General features: G+C 44.0%; 1 protein-coding gene across 1 annotated transcript; it reads right to left on the bottom strand.

Annotated features, from left to right (window-relative positions):
- Positions 1 to 13519: 13519 nt before the first annotated feature.
- LOC123741784 (stonustoxin subunit beta) lies at positions 13520 to 14883 on the bottom strand. The gene is made up of 2 exons (XM_045715993.2): positions 14790 to 14883; positions 13520 to 14400 (listed from the first exon to the last, which is right to left on the bottom strand). Exons 1-2 carry the CDS (start codon positions 14866 to 14868, stop codon positions 13874 to 13876), a joined length of 606 nt encoding a protein of 201 aa, XP_045571949.2. The 5' UTR covers positions 14869 to 14883; the 3' UTR covers positions 13520 to 13873.
- Between the last annotated feature and the right edge of the window lie 313 nt (positions 14884 to 15196).

The following is a 15196-nucleotide window of genomic DNA, read 5'->3' as shown; positions in this document are numbered from 1 at the left end:
ATCTCTACCATATACAGACACCAACTAGTATCCCCTTTATGATCTAGCCAGCTCATTATAGTATATACAGTATCTCTACCATATACAGACACCAACTAGTATCCCCTTTATGATCTAGCCAGCTCATTATAGTATATACAGTATCTCTACCATATACAGACACCAACTAGTATCCCCTTTATGATCTAGCCAGGTCATTACAGTATATACAGTATCTCTACCATATACAGACACCAACTAGTATCCCCTTTATGATCTAGCCAGCTCATTATAGTATATACAGTATCTCTACCATATACAGACACCAACTAGTATCCCCTTTATGATCTAGCCAGCTCATTATAGTATATACAGTATCTCTACCATATACAGACACCAACTAGTATCCCCTTTATGATCTAGCCAGCTCATTATAGTATATACAGTATCTCTACCATATACAGACACCAACTAGTATCCCCTTTATGATCTAGCCAGCTCATTATAGTATATACAGTATCTCTACCATATACAGACACCAACTAGTATCCCCTTTATGATCTAGCCAGGTCATTACAGTATATACAGTATCTCTACTATATACAGACACCAACTAGTATCCCCTTTATGATTTAGCCAGGCCATTACAGTATATACAGTATCTCTACCGTATACAGACACCAACTAGTATCCCCTTTATGATCTAGCCAGGTCATTATAGTATATACAGTATCTCTACCATATACAGACACCAACTAGTATCCCCTTTATGATCTAGCCAGCTCATTATAGTATATACAGTATCTCTACCATATACAGACACCAACTAGTATCCCCTTTATGATCTAGCCAGCTCATTATAGTATTTACAGTATCTCTACCATATACAGACACCAACTAGTATCCCCTTTATGATCTAGCCAGGTCATTACAGTATATACAGTATCTCTACCATATACAGACACCAACTAGTATCCCCTTTATGATCTAGCCAGGTCATTACAGTATATACAGTATCTCTACTATATACAGACACCAACTAGTATCCCCTTTATGATCTAGCCAGGTCATTATAGTATATACAGTATCTCTACCATATACAGACACCAACTAGTATCCCCTTTATGATCTAGCCAGGTCATTATAGTATATACAGTATCTCTACCATATACAGACACCAACTAGTATCCCCTTTATGATCTAGCCAGCTCATTACAGTATATACAGTATCTCTACCATATACAGACACCAACTAGTATCCCCTTTATGATCTAGCCAGGTCATTACAGTATATACAGTATCTCTACCATATACAGACACCAACTAGTATCCCCTTTATGATCTAGCCAGGTCATTACAGTATATACAGTATCTCTACCATATACAGACACCAACTAGTATCCCCTTTATGATCTAGCCAGGTCATTACAGTATATACAGTATCTCTACTATATACAGACACCAACTAGTATCCCCTTTATGATCTAGCCAGGTCATTACAGTATATACAGTATCTCTACCATATACAGACACCAACTAGTATCCCCTTTATGATCTAGCCAGGTCATTATAGTATATACAGTATCTCTACTATATACAGACACCAACTAGTAGCCCCTTTATGATCTAGCCAGGTCATTATAGTATATACAGTATCTCTACTATATACAGACACCAACTAGTATCCCCTTTATGATCTAGCCAGGTCATTATAGTATATACAGTATCTCTACCATATACAGACACCAACTAGTATCCCCTTTATGATCTAGCCAGGTCATTACAGTATATACAGTATCTCTACCATATACAGACACCAACTAGTATCCCCTTTATGATCTAGCCAGGCCATTACAGTATATACAGTATCTCTACCATATACAGACACCAACTAGTATCCCCTTTATGATCTAGCCAGGTCATTACAGTATATACAGTATCTCTACTATATACAGACACCAACTAGTATCCCCTTTATGATCTAGCCAGGCCATTACAGTATATACAGTATCTCTACCATATACAGACACCAACTAGTATCCCCTTTATGATCTAGCCAGGTCATTATAGTATATACAGTATCTCTACCATATACAGACACCAACTAGTATCCCCTTTATGATCTAGCCAGCTCATTATAGTATATACAGTATCTCTACCATATACAGACACCAACTAGTATCCCCTTTATGATCTAGCCAGGTCATTATAGTATATACAGTATCTCTACCATATACAGACACCAACTAGTATCCCCTTTATGATCTAGCCAGCTCATTATAGTATATACAGTATCTCTACCATATACAGACACCAACTAGTATCCCCTTTATGATCTAGCCAGCTCATTATAGTATATACAGTATCTCTACCATATACAGACACCAACTAGTATCCCCTTTATGATCTAGCCAGGCCATTACAGTATATACAGTATCTCTACCATATACAGACACCAACTAGTATCCCCTTTATGATCTAGCCAGGTCATTACAGTATATACAGTATCTCTACCATATACAGACACCAACTAGTATCCCCTTTATTATCTAGCCAGGTCATTACAGTATATACAGTATCTCTACCATATACAGACACCAACTAGTATCCCCTTTATGATCTAGCCAGGTCATTATAGTATATACAGTATCTCTACTATATACAGACACCAACTAGTATCCCCTTTATGATCTAGCCAGGTCATTACAGTATATACAGTATCTCTACCATATACAGACACCAACTAGTATCCCCTTTATGATCTAGCCAGGTCATTATAGTATATACAATATCTCTACTATATACAGACACCAACTAGTATCCCCTTTATGATCTAGCCAGGTCATTATAGTATATACAGTATCTCTACTATATACAGACACCAACTAGTATCCCCTTTATGATGTAGCCAGGTCATTATAGTATATACAGTATCTCTACCATATACAGACACCAACTAGCATCCCCTTTATGATCTAGCCAGGTCATTACAGTATATACAGTATCTCTACCATATACAGACACCAACTAGTATCCCCTTTATGATCTAGCCAGGCCATTACAGTATATACAGTATCTCTACCATATACAGACACCAACTAGTATCCCCTTTATGATCTAGCCAGGCCATTACAGTATATACAGTATCTCTACCATATACAGACACCAACTAGTATCCCCTTTATGATCTAGCCAGGTCATTACAGTATATACAGTATCTCTACCATATACAGACACCAACTAGTATCCCCTTTATTATCTAGCCAGCTCATTATAGTATATACAGTATCTCTACCATATACAGACACCAACTAGTATCCCCTTTATGATCTAGCCAGCTCATTATAGTATATACAGTATCTCTACCATATACAGACACCAACTAGTATCCCCTTTATGATCTAGCCAGCTCATTATAGTATATACAGTATCTCTACCATATACAGACACCAACTAGTATCCCCTTTATGATCTAGCCAGCTCATTATAGTATATACAGTATCTCTACCATATACAGACACCAACTAGTATCCCCTTTATGATCTAGCCAGGTCATTACAGTATATACAGTATCTCTACCATATACAGATACCAACTAGTATCCCCTTTATGATCTAGCCAGCTCATTATAGTATATACAGTATCTCTACCATATACAGACACCAACTAGTATCCCCTTTATGATCTAGCCAGCTCATTATAGTATATACAGTATCTCTACCATATACAGACACCAACTAGTATCCCCTTTATGATCTAGCCAGCTCATTATAGTATATACAGTATCTCTACCATATACAGACACCAACTACTATCCCCTTTATGATCTAGCCAGGTCATTACAGTATATACAGTATCTCTACCATATACAGACACCAACTAGTATCCCCTTTATGATCTAGCCAGGCCATTACAGTATATACAGTATCTCTACCATATACAGACACCAACAAGTATCCCCTTTATGATCTAGCCAGGTCATTACAGTATATACAGTATCTCTACCATATACAGACACCAACTAGTATCCCCTTTATTATCTAGCCAGGTCATTACAGTATATACAGTATCTCTACCATATACAGACACCAACTAGTATCCCCTTTATGATCTAGCCAGGTCATTACAGTATATACAGTATCTCTACCATATACAGACACCAACTAGTATCCCCTTTATGATCTAGCCAGCTCATTATAGTATATACAGTATCTCTACCATATACAGACACCAACTAGTATCCCCTTTATGATCTAGCCAGGTCATTACAGTATATACAGTATCTCTACCATATACAGACACCAACTAGTATCCCCTTTATGATCTAGCCAGGTCATTACTGTATATACAGTATCTCTACCATATACATACACCAACTAGTATCCCCTTTATGATCTAGCCAGGTCATTACAGTATATACAGTATCTCTACCATATACAGACACCAACTAGTATCCCCTTTATGATCTAGCCAGCTCATTATAGTATATACAGTATCTCTACTATATACAGACACCAACTAGTATCCCCTTTATGATCTAGCCAGGTCATTACAGTATATACAGTATCTCTACCATATACAGACACCAACTAGTATCCCCTTTATGATCTAGCCAGGTCATTACAGTATATACAGTATCTCTACCATATACAGACACCAACTAGTATCCCCTTTATGATCTAGCCAGTTCATTACAGTATATACAGTATCTCTACCATATACAGACACCAACTAGTATCCCCTTTATGATCTAGCCAGGTCATTACAGTATATACAGTATCTCTACCATATACAGACACCAACTAGTATCCCCTTTATGATCTAGCCAGGTCATTATAGTATATACAGTATCTCTACCATATACAGACACCAACTAGTATCCCCTTTATGATCTAGCCAGGTCATTACAGTATATACAGTATCTCTACCATATACAGACACCAACTAGTATCCCCTTTATGATCTAGCCAGCTCATTATAGTATATACAGTATCTCTACCATATACAGACACCAACTAGTATCCCCTTTATGATCTAGCCAGGTCATTACAGTATATACAGTATCTCTACCATATACAGACACCAACTAGTATCCCCTTTATGATCTAGCCAGGAAGCAGGTCCTGTTCTCCCTCTTCCCCCAGGCACCACATCTCCCTCGGGGGAGAAAGAAGCTACAGTCACCAAGCAGGCAGCAGGTCCTGTTCTCCCTCTTCCCCCAGGCACCACATCTCCCTCGGGGGAGAAAGAAGCTACAGTCACCAAGCAGGCAGCAGGTCCTGCTCTCCCTTTTCCCCCAGGCACCACATCTCCCTCGGGGGAGAAAGAAGCTACAGTCACCAAGCAGGCAGCAGGTCCTGTTCTCCCTTTTCCCCCAGGCACCACATCTCCCTCGGGGGAGAAAAGAAGACACAATGTCAAGTCGGCAGGTGCACACCGAACAAGGCCAATGAAAACCGATTAGATTTGTTTGTGGACGCGAAGCATAAAGAGAAGATGGGATTGATTCACGTGTAAAGGTGCGGTACAATGTCTGATACAATCAACAAATTATTGTTTTAATATCTTGTCATCAATATATTTCCACAAATATGTATTTATGAAATTCATCTTTTACAATTGTTCACTGGTGCTTTTGATTAGGAATACAGCAAATCGTTTCACCAGCTGACCTGGCTGGTATTATTATTATTATAGATTTTTTTGTTTCTAATTTGTCAAAAGAAACTGTAACTGGACTTTATTAATTACTATAACTCCATTACTAATCGAATCTACAAATACAGTTGATCAAATGGATTACACTGTAGTGTTTTATTGTCAGGGAAATAGGCTGTAGGACAATTTTATTTTCTACTTTGTAGAATTAACAATTGTTATTTTATTTATATATTTCCACTCATATTTCTTCATGTAATTTATCCTTTACAATAGTTTATACACTATGTATCAAGTGTTTATTTAACAAACCATGTTTTCACACCTTGCACCTTGCTGGTTGATATGCATCTGATGCTTATGCTAATGTGGACGCCTGGCAACTTTCTCTAGCGGGGACGTATATGCTGATAGACCAGGTGGTTCTAGTGTTAAGGACTGGTAGATGGGTGTTCTGATAGACCAGGTGGTTCTAGTGTTAAGGACTGGTAGATGGGTGTTCTGATAGACCAGGTGGTTCTAGTGTTAAGGACTGGTAGATGGGTGTTCTGATAGGCTGATAGACCAGGTGGTTCTAGTGTTAAGGACTGGTAGATGGGTGTTCTGATAGACTGATAGACCAGGTGGTTCTAGTGTTAAGGACTGGTAGATGGGTGTTCTGATAGGCTGATAGACCAGGTGGTTCTAGTGTTAATTAATGACTGGTAGATGGGTGTTCTGATAGGCTGATAGACCAGGTGGTTCTAGTGTTAAGGACTGGTAGATGGGTGTTCTGATGGGCTGATAGACCAGGTGGTTCTAGTGTTAAGGACTGGTAGATGGGTGTTCTGATAGGCTGATAGACCAGGTGGTTCTAGTGTTAAGGACTGGTAGATGGGTGTTCTGATAGGCTGATAGACCAGGTGGTTCTAGTGTTAAGGACTGGTAGATGGGTGTTCTGATGGGCTGATAGACCAGGTGGTTCTAGTGATAAGGACTGGTAGATGGGTGTTCTGATAGGCTGATAGACCAGGTGGTTCTAGTGTTACGGACTGGTAGATGGGTGTTCTGATAGGCTGATAGACCAGGTGGTTCTAGTGTTAATTAATGACTGGTAGATGGGTGTTCTGATAGGCTGATAGTCCAGGTGGTTCTAGTGTTAAGGACTGGTAGATGGGTGTTCTGATAGGCTGATAGACCAGGTGGTTCTAGTGTTAATTAATGACTGGTAGATGGGTGTTCTGATAGGCTGATAGACCAGGTGGTTCTAGTGTTAAGGACTGGTAGATGGGTGTTGACCATTCACTCATGCTGACCGGCTCCAGTACTTTGTTCTTGACTAAAGCCTCCAAGTCAGCCTCCACTTTTGGTCTGATAGCAGAAGCTACAGGTCCTGCTTTCAGAACCTTTGGTTTGCTGTCTGGCTTAATGCCAAGCTTCCCTGTGATGTCGTTCATACAACCCTGCTGTCCGTTAAATCCATCTGTTTCTTTAAGATGGCAGGTAGGTCTGTGTCTCCACGTGTCATTGTCTGCACTGATGGCCAGTCCAGTGTGATTATCTCCAACTATGAACATCCCAGTAGTGATGTATAGTCTCCTTTCAGGAGGTAGAGTGGCAGCTTTCAGTTTGTCTGTATACCTGAACTGTGACATCAGTGATGTCTCTCAAGGTGACAGATTCACCTGTGTAAGTCTTTAACACGAGGTGCGCTGGTTGAAGTGGAAGGTGTTTCAGTGTGATTTCCTGGTCTGATGAGTCACTCACCTCAGTGTTCTCTTACTCAATAGTGTGAACATGTTTCTTGTTTCCCGTTTTGCATTTTCTGTTCTCTTTTTGTTTCTAGAGGATTTGTCAAGTGTGTATTTTTTTACCACAGGCTGGACAATCCATGTCCTTACACCAGCATGTAGAATCCTGACATCCCTTTTTACCACAGGCTGGACAATCCATGTCCTTACACCAGCATGTAGAATCCTGACATCCCTTTTTACCACAGGCTGGACAATCCATGTCCTTACACCAGCATGTAGAATCCTGACATCCCTTTATACCACAGGCTGGACAATCCATGTCCTTACACCAGCATGTAGAATCCTGACATCCCTTTATACCACAGGCTGGACAATCCATGTCCTTACACCAGCATGTAGAATCCTGACATCCCTTTTTACCACAGGCTGGACAATCCATGTCCTTACACCAGCATGTAGAATCCTGACACCCCTTTATACCACAGGCTGGACAATCCATGTACTTACACCAACATGTAGAATCCTGACATCCCTTTATACCACAGGCTGGGCAATCCATGTCCTTACACCAGCATGTAGAATCCTGACATCCCTTTATACCACAGGCTGGACAATCCATGTCCTTACACCAGCATGTAGAATCCTGACATCCCTTTATACCACAGGCTGGACAATCCATGTCCTTACACCAGCATGTAGAATCCTGACATCCCTTTATACCACAGGCTGGACAATCCATGTCCTTACACCAGCAAGTAGAATCCTGACATCCCTTTATACCACAGGCTGGACAATCCATGTCCTTACACCAGCATGTAGAATCCTGACATCCCTTTATACCACAGGCTGGACAATCCATGTCCTTACACCAGCATGTAGAATCCTGACATCCCTTTATACCACAGGCTGGACAATCCATGTCCTTACACCAGCATGTAGAATCCTGACATCCCTTTATACCACAGGCTGGACAATCCATGTCCTTACACCAGCATGTAGAATCCTGACATCCCTTTATACCACAGGCTGGACAATCCATGTCCTTACACCAGCATGTAGAATCCTGACATCCCTTTATACCACAGGCTGGGCAATCCATGTCCTTACACCAGCATGTAGAATCCTGACATCCCTTTATACCACAGGCTGGACAATCCATGTCCTTACACCAGCATGTAGAATCCTGACATCCCTTTATACCACAGGCTGGACAATCCATGTCCTTACACCAGCATGTAGAATCCTGACATCCCTTTATACCACAGGCTGGACAATCCATGTCCTTACACCAGCATGTAGAATCCTGACATCCCTTTATACCACAGGCTGGACAATCCATGTCCTTACACCAGCATGTAGAATCCTGACATCCCTTTATACCACAGGCTGGACAATCCATGTCCTTACACCAGCATGTAGAATCCTGACATCCCTTTATACCACAGGCTGGGCAATCCATGTCCTTACACCAGCATGTAGAAGAAGCCTGATTTCCCACCTTGCCACAGTGGAAGCATGTGACTTGATTTTCCCGTCTCTGATTTTCAGTTGAAACTCTGAGCACTTTTCCTTTTTTTGTGATCAACTTTTTTATTTATTATAAAGGAACACAGACAAGAACAAAAAGCAGCAGGAATGGCTATACAGCTAGAGACACAATACTGTTAATATATATATCAGAACTAATAGCAGCAGGAATGGTTATACAGCTAGAGACACAATACTGTTAATATATATATCAGAACTAATAGCAGCAGGAATGGTTATACAGCTAGAGACACAATACTGTTAATATATATATCAGAACAAATAGCAGCAGGAATGGTTATACAGCTAGAGACACAATACTGTTAATATATATATCAGAACTAATAGCAGCAGGAATGGTTATACAGCTAGAGACACAATACTGTTCAAATATATATTAGAATAAATAGCAGCAGGAATGGCTATACAGCTAGAGACACAATACTGTTAATATATATATCAGAACTAATAGCAGCAGGAATGGTTATACAGCTAGAGACACAATACTGTTAATATATATATCAGAACTAATAGCAGCAGGAATGGTTATACAGCTAGAGACACAATACTGTTAAAATATATATCAGAACAAATAGCAGCAGGAATGGTTATACAGCTAGACACAATACTGTTAATATATATATCAGAACTAATAGCAGCAGGAATGGTTATACAGCTAGAGACACAATACTGTTAATATATATATAAGTATAATATGTAAACCAGGTATTGCAGGTAAAAACAATTATAATTAACCACATATACAATCACTCACCTGAGCTGCATCAACCCCTCCTGGGACCACCCCAACCCACCCTCCATCCCCTCCTGGGACCACCCCAACCCACCCTCCATCCTCTCCTGGGACCACCCCAACCCACCCTCCAACCCCTCCTGGTACCACCCCAACCCACCCTCCAACCCCTCCTGGGACCACCCCAACCCACCCTCCATCCCCTCCTGGGACCACCCCAACCCACCCTCCTACACCTCCTGGGACCAACCCAACCCACCCTCCAACACCTCCTGGGACAGATTTTGACTCATATTGACTGATAAGACTGAGCTATTTAAAAACACTTTTTCAACATTTCAAGATAGCAGTTAGTTCAGTTTGATCTTATTAAAGACAGCTGTATCATTTTTTTATTCATTTTGACATATTGTTTGGGACCACTTTTTTTGCTCTGTTTGAAGGCTGTCAGCTTCTTCTCAGGAAGAGAATCCCTTAGCCTTTCGACTAATTTTGGGTTAGTTCGACTCATTTTGGGTTAGTTCTCTCAAGAAGAACTAACCCATCTCAACATGACAGAAAGTAAGACAGGAGAACCTATTTCAACATGACGGAGAGTAAGACAGGAGAACCTATTTCAACATGACGGAGAGTAAGTCAGGAGTCCCTGACCTTATCTTCTCTCAAGAAGATGTCTGGTAGGCCCATTTAAATACCTTTTTTGGACATTTCAAGAGCCGTCCGCCAGTCCGGAGCCGCCAGAGCCGCCCGCCAGTCCAGAGCCGCCCGCCAGTCCGGAGCTGCCCGCCAGTCCAGAGCCGCCCGCCAGTCCAGAGCCGCCAGAGCCGCCCGCCAGTCCAGAGCCACCTAAGTGGGCGAAGCCTAGGGTGGAGCGGAGTCCACGTCCCGAACCTAAGCCACCTCCAGTATAGGTGGGTTGGGGAGGGGGGGTGTAGCACTAGTGCCGTCGTTGACGGCAGCCACCCTCCCTTCCCTCCCTTTTTGTTTAGGGGGTATTTGGGTTTTGTTTTTGTTCTTGTTTTGGGGGGGATTTTGGTTTTTCTTTTTAGGTGCATTCTGGGGTCTGCACCTTTAGGGGGGGTACTGTCACGTCCTGACCAGCAGAGGGAGTAATTGTATTATATTTGGTCAGGACGTGGCAGAGGGGTATTTGTTTCATATGGTTCGGGTTGTGTGTGTTATTTAAGGGGTGTTTGATTTATGTAGTCTGGGGTTTAAGTTTTGTTCTAGTGTTGGTGTCACGTCCTGACCAGCAGATGGAGCTATTGTTTTAGTTTTGGGGTCAGGACGTGGCAGTTTTGTGTATGAGAATGTTTGTATTGTTGATTGGGACTTCCAATTGAAGGCAGGTGTGTTGAGTTGCCGTTGATTGGAAGTCCTATATAGGTGTGTGTGTTTTTCTTTGGGGTTGTGGGTGGTTGTTCTTGCACTGCGTTTTTGTATGCCTGTAAGACTGTCCCTGTTGTGTTTATTGTTTTTTCAGCGGATGCTTTACTCGTTTTTTTTAAATTAAAATATGAGCATCCATATTCCCGCTGCGCCTTGGTCCTCCTTTCAACAGCACGAAGGATTTTGTGACAGAACCACCCACCAAAGGACCAAGCAGCAGAAGAGGAGGAAGCCACTGGAGAAAAAAATGGAGGAATGGACCTGGCAGGACGAAAGACAATTCTGGGAGGACAAGTTAAGGGAGCTAAGGGAACCTGAGAGGCAGCCCCAAGATTTTTTTTTGGGGGGGGCACACGAGTAGTTTGGCCAGGCCAGGGAAGAGCCGTAAGCCAGCTACCCGTGACTACAGGGAGGTGCGTATGAGGTGGAGGGCGCCATGTTACGCTGAGGTACGCACCATCTCGCCTATACGGACGCACAGCCCAGTCCGCCCGGTACCAGCGCCCCGCAGGTGCCAGGGCAAGGTGAGCATCGAGCGGAAGGGGTGAAGCCAACCCTGCACTCAAGACCACCAGTGCGCCCTTTCGGTCCGGTGTTTCCCGCTAGACGCACTAGCATGGAGGTGCGTGTCTCCAGGCTGGCACGTCCAGTACCAGCCCCACGCATCAGGAGTCTAGTGCGTCAGCCCAGTCTCGCCAGGCGTAAGTCGCCAGAGCTGCCCGCAAGTCAACAGTCACCAGAGCTGCCCGCCAGTCAACAGTCACCAGAGCTGCCCGCCAGTCAACAGTCACCAGAGCTGCCCGCAAGTCAACAGTCACCAGAGCTGCCCGCCAGTCAACAGTCGCCAGAGCTGCCCGCCAGTCAACAGTCGCCAGAGCTGCCCGCCAGTCGTACGTCGCCAGAGCTGCCCGCCAGTCGTACGTCGCCAGAGCTGCCCGCCAGTCGTACGTCGCCAGAGCTGCCCGCCAGTCGTACGTCACCAGAGCTGCCCGCCAGTCGTACGTCACCAGAGCTGCCCGCCAGTCAGGAGTCACCAGAGCTGCCCGCTAGTCAGGAGCCGCCAGAGCCGCCCGCTAGTCAGAAGCTGCCAGAGCCGACTGCCCGGTTCTGCCAGAGTGGCCCGACTGCCCGGTTCTGCCAGAGTGGCCCGACTGCCCGGTTCTGCCAGAGTGGCCAGACTGCCCGGTTCTGCCAGAGTGGCCCGACTGCCCGGTTCTGCCAGAGGTGTCCGCCTGCCCGGATCTGTCAGGGTGCCCTGCCTGCCCTCCGGCCCAGCCCGAGTGGCCCTCCTGTCCTCCGGCCCAGCCCGAGTGGCCCTCCTGTCCTCCGGCCCAGCCCGACTGGCCCTCCTGCCCCCCGGCCCAGCCCGAGTGGCCCTCCTGCCCCCCGGCCCAGCCCGAGTGGCCCTCCTGCCCTCCGGCCCAGCCCGAGTGGCCCTCCTGCCCTCCGGCCCAGCCCGAGTGGCCCTCCTGTCCTCCGGCCCAGCCCGAGTGGCCCTCCTGTCCTCCGGCCCAGCCCGAGTGGTCCTCCTGTCCTCCGGCCCAGCCCGAGTGGCCCGCATGTCTTCCGACCCAGCCCGAGTGGTCGGTCTGCCAGGGTCAGCCCGAGTGGCCCGTCTGCAGCTATCGGCGCCACCAAAGTGGGCGACGCCGAAGGTGGAGCGAGGTCCACGTCCTGCACCTGAGCCACCTCCAGGATAGGTGGGTTGGGGAGGGAGGGTGTAGCACAGTGCCGTCGGTGACAGCAGCCACCCCCCTTCCCTCCCTTATTGTTTAGGGGTTATTGTTTATGGGTTTTTTGTTGGTGTTTTCTGTTGGTAGGTGCATTCCGGGGTCTGCACCTTTAGGGGGGGGGGGGTACTGTCACGTCCTGACCAGCAGATGGAGCTATTGTTTTAGTTTTGGGGTCAGGACGTGGCAGTTTTGTGTATGAGAATGTTTGTATTGTTGATTGGGACTTCCAATTGAAGGCAGGTGTGTTGAGTTGCCTTTGATTGGAAGTCCTATATAGGTGTGTGTGTTTTTCTTTGGGGTTGTGGGTGGTTGTTCTTGCACTGCGTTTTTGTATGCCTGTAAGACTGTCCCTGTTGTGTTTATTGTTTTTTCAGTGGATGCTTTACTCCTTTTTAAAAAATTAAAATATGAGCATCCATATTCCCGCTGCGCCTTGGTCCTCCTTTCAACAGCACGATGGATTTTGTGACAGTTGGTTTTCTATGGTTTATCTAGTTGTTCTGTTTCTTTGTTAGTCTGTGTGGCTCCCGATCAGGAACAGCTGTATGTCGTTGTTCCTGATTGGGAGTCATATATTAGGAGTGTGTTTTCACCTGGGGTTTGTGGGTTGTTGATTTTGTTCTAATTAAATAGAAAAATGAGCATATATATCTCGTCTGCGTTTTGGTCATCCACGACAGCCGTTACAACATGAGACAGGGAGAAGCAATGTAAAATCAATAATGAAATTGTTTTCACAATTAACATGCTTTTTCTTGTTTCAAGTATGTTTTATTATGAAAAGTACAATATAACCATATATACTTGTACAACTATGGAGCGTATGTCCACATATAATTGTACAATTTGTTTTTCCAACATAAAAGACAAGAAATGATCACATTGGTATTTTAACAGTGTTATTGTAAGAGTTTAAATGTTTAAACAGAGGATACATCTAAAACAGGATAAAACAAGTGCAGTATGTTGTGAGAATGTTACTTTAACGTCGACTCATAACGTCACACTATAACTTCATGGGAGTCTTGTGGAAAGACTGCATGTTGTTTTGGGTGGATTGAGTGACGTCTACAAGCCTGTCACGTGTGAGTGTCCAGTTATTATTTCAGGGACACTGAGGATTCATCATAAACCCAAAACCCTGGATAGAGGGGCTCAGTGAATGTGGAGGTGAATGTGATCAGGTGGGTCAGTGTGTCAGAGGAGGCTCTATAGAAGGACAGAGTGCCGGCTGACCAGTCCAGATACACTCCTACTCTGTGGGAGCTGGAGGAGGGGACGTCTATGGTAGTGGAGTTATTATTATGCCTGGCAATGTAACTGTAGTCAGAGCAGAACAGACTCCAGGACTTGTCATTCCATCCAAGCCAACAGTCCTCACCCCTTCCTCTCCTGCTGATTCCTTTATATGTCACTCCTATATCAACCTCTCTCCCACTCCACTCTACCTCCCAGTAACAGCGCCCAGTCAGACCCTCTCTACACAGCACCTGTCTGCAGTCCTCAAATCTCTCTGGGTGATCAGGATACGGCTGCTCCTCTCTCATACATGTCACCTTTCTGTTCTCCTCAGACAGAGAGAGGAGTCTGTCTACTGTGTTTAGGTCCAGTGTGAGATCACAGACATCTGATGGATGAAACCAGACACAATATTAGAAATCATCATCATTCACATTAGAATGTTAACTCACTTTTCACTAATTCATTTAATGTAGATGTTTCTAGGTATCAAAAGGAGAAGTTAAGGTAACTTGAGACTTGTTGAATGATCACATGTTATACTGTATGGTAATATAATACACACTTATTCACATTAATTACACACACACACACACACACACACACACACACACACACACACAGCAACTCTTTGTAAACGTTGGTGTCCCTGATTTGTGCTTCTGTAGAACTACAGATGATATTTAATATGACCAAGTCAGTAATGATGGTGGTCTTTGACTTAACTTGAATTAAGACTTATTCTTAGTCATATTCTTCACAGCAGTCAACACTCACATTTTCTAAGTCCAGGTTTCATTCTGTTCTCTCCACCATGTTCCACACTGTAGCGGTAAGCAGAAGAACAGACAGTCATTGAGGGATACACCTGAACACACACTCACACACACACACACACACACACACACACACACACACACACACACACACACACACACACACACACACACTCACACACTCACACTCACACAAACTGGACACAAACACACACACACTGGACACAAACACACACACACTGGACACACACACACACACACACAAACTGGACAAAAAGACACACAGGACACACACACACACACACGGTCAAGCGTGGTAAGAACATTTTCAGTGTTTGTGTCCAGTGTGTGTGTCCAGTAAGTGTGTGTCCAGTGTGTGTGTCCAGTGTGTGTGTATGTGTCCAGTGT

This window comes from Salmo salar, unplaced genomic scaffold (assembly GCF_965601325.2).
Source record: "Salmo salar unplaced genomic scaffold, fSalSal1 ptg000536l, whole genome shotgun sequence".
NCBI classification, from domain to species: Eukaryota; Metazoa; Chordata; class Actinopteri; order Salmoniformes; family Salmonidae; genus Salmo; species Salmo salar.
This window is presented reverse-complemented; position numbering and strand designations above follow the sequence as displayed.